General features: G+C 39.6%; 1 protein-coding gene across 1 annotated transcript; it reads left to right on the top strand.

Moving 5' to 3' along the window:
• Nucleotides 1-528: 528 nt before the first annotated feature.
• LOC106530713 (alpha-tectorin-like) lies at nt 529-3,667 on the top strand. The gene is made up of 11 exons (XM_014026403.1): nt 529-534; nt 596-752; nt 1,337-1,415; nt 1,612-1,674; nt 1,813-2,015; nt 2,096-2,227; nt 2,317-2,504; nt 2,621-2,772; nt 2,869-3,111; nt 3,221-3,405; nt 3,630-3,667. Exons 1-11 carry the CDS (start codon nt 529-531, stop codon nt 3,665-3,667), a joined length of 1,446 nt encoding a protein of 481 aa, XP_013881857.1.
• Nucleotides 3,668-5,720: the final 2,053 nt, after the last annotated feature.

The following is a 5,720-nucleotide window of genomic DNA, read 5'->3' as shown; positions in this document are numbered from 1 at the left end:
AACAACCACAACTGAACCAACCACCACCACAACAGAACCCCCAACAACAACCACAACAGAACCCCCAACAACAACCACAACTGAACCAACCACCACCACAACAGAACCCCCAACAACAACCACAACAGAACCCCCAACAACAACCACAACAGAACCAACCACCACCACAACCGAACCAACAACACCTACAATCTGCACTGTGACTGGCCCCACAGTCATTGACTTTCATGGTCATTTTAACCCTGTGAATGATCATTGTGCCTACTCTTTATTGTCGGATCCATCCAGTGGCTTTGAAGTGTTTGCCAACTTTGGGGAACAGCGTCGTAGAGATGTCAGCTTTTTGATCAGTGTGACCTTGTGGCTGAAACAGTCAGATGTTCACATTCAGCTGGAAGTAGGAGGCAGAGTCCTTGTAAGTTTTCCACATTTACAAGCAAGACATCACAGTTGTTTGTTTTAATCCTCCTTTCTACAGATACTGTACATTGAGTCCTCTGACATTAGTGGTAGACTAAAAATCTGAAAATGTTTGTGAGTTTTGGATTTTTCATTCAGGTTGTTTTTTTTTCTCCCTTTCCCCTCTCTGATGCAGATAAACCATGAAGTGGTGACCCTCAGTAACACAGTGAAGGATTTTAATGGTGTTGAGCTCTCCAAAGACAAAACTGGAGTCACAGCAAGTTTTAGAACCTCGAAACTCAGCATTTCTGTGTTTTTGGATTGCCACACATCACAAATCTACATGGAATGTAAGACCAATATTGTCTAGATTTCATTGTGAAAAATTTAACATGTATAACCAACTATTTCTTTTCCTTGTTACCTCACTCTTATACAGAATAGGAAGACACATTTTTCAATTATGCAATTTTAAACACGGTTGTAGCATCTCCTAAACTTCAGGCTGGTTAGTAAAACAAAAACAAAGTTGAAACACCTTAAAAAACCAGCCATAGCTGTGGCTGAAGGATGTTTGATCAGTAACTACCACGTGGCCTTAGCTGAAGCTCATTTCCAACACATACTGTATTCTAAGTGCTATCTGCTTTGCACCTTTATTTTATGCTTTAGGAAGCAATACCTTTTGTGATTTGCATTTCTTCAAAAATTCCTACTTTTCATAACAAGTACCGTTTTGATTAATAAAGGCAAAGTAAAAAAACAAAAGTCTTATCATTCTAATTACTGGATGGAAATGTATTTTATTTTCTGAGTAAAAGACAACATAAAAACTGTAGAATAAAGTTATCCACAATTTTAAAAACGGATGTAGTTTTTCTTGCATCAGTGATCAACTCTGTTCTAACTCACATTCTGCACTGAAACTTTTCAGCACCTCTTGGATATGCTGCTGATGGTTTGTGTTTTGACTCCAGCAGTTCTTCACAATCAAGGCTCGCTCAGTCAGCCAGGTATCACATGCTCTGTTTTTGACTGTCTTTGTTTCAGTTGCTCCTGATAAGGGTTTTGGCACATACCTTTCACTGCAATTTTTGGGCTGCTTCAACAAGTTATATATTATAATGTTCAGCAATGATGTTTGGTACTTCAGAAATGTATACTTTAGGAGAAATCAGCTTATTCTGCTTGGTATTTGTCGCCCCCTAGCTGTGAAGTTCAGTACAATGACGATCCTGACAGTTGTGTCAACTGCACCCTGGCAACTAAACGGTGAGTAGGTTTCTCCACAACAGATAATGTCTTACGGTGTTATACTTTGATTTCAGTAGCATGCTACATATCATATCACATGCTGTGAGCACAGGGTGGAAGAATAATAATTTGTCCTTCATGTTTTTTGTGGTTTAGCTGTAACATGTTGACAAAAGCACCCTTCGCCTCCTATAATGCCAACATTGACCCAACACCATACATCAATGCCTGCAAGGAAACTATGTGCAAATATCCATCAGAGGACGGCCTCATGACTCAGTTCCTGTGGGCCTACGCCAGAGCCTGCAGTTTGTATGGCAACAATGACCTGGGAGACTGGTGGACCCAGGCTGAATGCTGTAAGTCTCAGAGAACTGAAGCACAATGTTTATAAAGCTCAGATGTTTTCTGGATAATAAATCATTGTGTTCCTCTGTAGCCCCACCTAAGGCATTTTGCATGGACAAACTCTGTAGCGACCATGAGTTCTGTGGATGGAACATCAATGGACAACCTGCCTGTCTTTGCAGAGCTCTGTTTGCCTACAAGTATAAGAAGTCCAACACTCTGGGTACGACATCTGTAATATAAATATGACAGATTTAATGCAGGAATACATCTAAGTGGTGTTTCTTTTTAWAAAYACTTGGAAATTTGTAGGTGAACCAACTGTCTGTAAGCATAATACTGCTTCAGTCACTCTTGCTAAATGTCTCCTGGAGGAAAAATGCATCGACTACAACGTCTTACATCTTAATGACCCGACTTGTAAGGGTGCCCTGGACAACCAGACCAACATGGTGACTTTCAGCTTCAACACCCAAAACCTCTGTGGAGCAGAGATCTCGGTGGGTTCTCTCTTCTGTACAGGTGGTCCTATAGTTTGGAGGCTTTAGTTGGTTTTTGGTTCACTAAGTATCTCAACAGTCACTGTCTAAAAACATTTGAATGTTTGGTCTTTTAGCTTGGGGAAAACACAGTCAACTACACAAATGCCATCAAGAACCAGAACAGCACCGGCCTGATCACTCGCCATGACCAAGTGTTCATTGAGTTCTCCTGCTATCGTCCTCAACCTGAACTGAAGAGCGTGTACTTCAGGATCAAAGACAACAGGTACTGACTGGTAGTTTTTGTATTAATCTTCATGTAAACTTTAATCTCAGCTGGTTGTCAGAGAAGCTAAAATGTATTTATGTGTTTGACTTACAGCCATGTGTCCCACCTAACATCAGGGGAGTGGAGTTACACTGTGACCATGACGCCCTATATAGATGAAAAATGCTCTAAAGCTGTAGCAACAGAAACTGATGTGAAGCTCAATCAGAAGGTCTGGGTGGAGCTGAAGACCTATGGGCTGGATGAAGGCACCATCGCTGTGGTGACCGACTCATGCTGGGCAACCAGTGAGCCGAACTCTGACAGCACGCCAAGACATGACCTGATCATAGACGGGTGAGGACAGGGTTCAAAACTCCTCCTCTAAATCTAGTTCTACATTTTTTTTGTTTGTTTGTTTTGGGAGTATGGTATAGTAAACTTTTTTCTTGTTCATTCGAAATAGCTGTGCCAACCCTGCTGATGGGACAGTCGATATGAAGAGAAATGGAGAGGGAACTTCCACCTTCTTCTCCTTCAACATGTTTGAGTTCACCAAACATCCTGATAATGTCTATCTGCACTGCCAGCTGCAGCTGTGTCTGAAGAAGAGGAACAGCTGTGTCCCGGTACGTCCGACAGCTCCACAGAGTAAATCTGTACCTGCTTTGTTATACAACAGACTGAATCAGATTAGCTGTCCTTTCAATTTATCAGGACTTTTCAGCTTTGTTCTTTAATTTATAAAATTCCGATACATTAAAATAAAGATGGTATTTATTTCTAAAATAAAAGAATCTCAATTTTTGGCAGCATCCCTTCTTCCTACAAACTGGTTTTCATTTCCTATCATTTTTTTTCTTTTGTCCTTGCAGAATTGCAGCATCCCCTTTTCAAATTTAAGAAGACGTAGGTTTGTCAGGTCCAGATCCGGACGAAGAGAACCAGCCTCCATCAGCATGGGCTGGGGTAAATAGGTAAGACTGGGAGTTCAAACTCTAAAAGAACATTGTTGCTTTCTGTGGGTCCAAAAATACATCTTCTGGATTAAATGCAAACAAACAAAACCTCAAGAATCTAAAACTGTAAAACTGTAAAGTTTAATAAAGTCACACTTGGATTGTGGCTTTATTGTTTTTGTGTTAAATATAAATTGAGGACATGTTACACAGCACAATGAGCTAGTTTTTAAACATACTTGTCATGTTTATTTTGAATATAAGAAGTTGTGAATGGTTAGTAGCCTGATAGACAAAGATCAGGGAGAAGTCGTACCCTCAGAGACATCTGCTGGACAGAAAGAGGTGGAAGCATGACGACTGAAAACACCTCTGATTAACAGAGAAAATTCAGACTGTTGTAAAATAGAGATAGATAACATTTTATTCTCATGATCTCATCAGATGGTTTCCATGATGACTTGAAGTGACCTACCTGCCGACCTTCGTGATGACCCCTGACTTCAGTCCTGATCCTGAGACCATTCTTGTGAAGACATGATCTCCCTACCAGCTTTAACCCACCCAGCTGTGACTTGTCAGAACAGGACTAAACTGTGGTTCATAACAAACCATTTAGATTTTTTTCTACAGTTTTATCTATTATACAGTGTAGGGAACAGGAAATGGGGAAAACTTGGTTTTGCGTTTAACTTTGCTGAACTCCTGAAGTAAATTATCAGCCATCAGTAAAGCTTCCTGCTTCACTTTGTAACCAAAATATACATGTAGTGGATTTATTTTATTTATTTATTTAGAATATAATCAAAAGAAGATTTTACCTTCTGACCTGTTGGACTCTGGTTTTGTGTACTAATGTGGTACTTAAGGCTCTATTCACAGTACTCTGAATATAGATGGTTTTCAAATGACGTAGCGACCTGCAGATCACGTGATCAAATCGCCATATTCATGGCTGCGAAAGCGAAAGAGGAGATAGTCTACAGCACAGACATGAATACACTCTAGATTGTTTATGTAGTATGTTTCTATTATAAGTTGTTTTAACAGTCATGGAGCAAGTTTGCGTTCGAGTTAGTTACAAAACTGTGCTGCTCGTGTGGCAGAGACACGCTCTTAAAAAGAAAAGAAAAACAGATGGCGTAGAAACACCAAGGAGAAGTAGAACTGTCGGCAAAGAGACATGATTTTGTGGCTGGCGATAATCAACTACAAAGATTTCACCCTCCTCAGGATTCCAGAGTGTGTTCAGATCACTCCTGCCATGGTTAGTGACCGCATAGTATGTTAATTAACTTTAAAAGAAGAAAAAAAAAGAGATTGTGCACTGTGAACAGAAGTGTTTTGAAAATTATGCAATCTACCCATGTAAACATGAACGTAGGATACACTGACAGTATCAGATTATAAGCTCCTTATTATGCAGTATGTATCCATTTGGAGTAAGATACACTTACTAATAATATCAGAGAAAGCCACACAGAGTCATGCCAACACAGCCTGTGTCGCTCTGCAGACTTCAGCAGCTCGTAAGGATCGTTACTTTCAATAAAGCTAAATACCTTGATTTAGATTTATTATTCAGTAGATCCATGGGTGTCCTGAAGGCACGTTTTAAATACAAACTATTATTATCCTGGTCATGCTCATCTGAGTCGTTCAGTGACCTTTTTGCATTTTTCCTCCCTTGCTTTTGTGGTTCTCCCATACTGGTTTTATTGCTACAAGCTAAATAGTAGCCCACAAACAGGGTGTGGAGTGTGTAAAAGTCCCGGATGATGACGTCAATGAAAACCATCTACTATGTTAAAGATATTTTTTATGTTGCCCTAACCTGGAGAATCAAGTCTGACGATAAGTGGGCATTTTTTTCTTTGTTTTTTTTCTTTGTTTGTATGTTTGTTTCATGTCTCAACAACTTGTCATGTGATTATTTAACTTTTACTTTTAATAACTCATTATGGTGTTTCATTTTCTTACAAAATGCATTTTAACATATGTATGTAT

This window comes from Austrofundulus limnaeus, unplaced genomic scaffold, assembly GCF_001266775.1.
Source record: "Austrofundulus limnaeus strain Quisiro unplaced genomic scaffold, Austrofundulus_limnaeus-1.0 Scaffold550, whole genome shotgun sequence".
Taxonomy (NCBI): domain Eukaryota; kingdom Metazoa; phylum Chordata; class Actinopteri; order Cyprinodontiformes; family Rivulidae; genus Austrofundulus; species Austrofundulus limnaeus.
The sequence above is the reverse complement of the archived record's forward strand: the minus strand, read 5'-3'. Positions and strand labels throughout refer to the sequence as shown.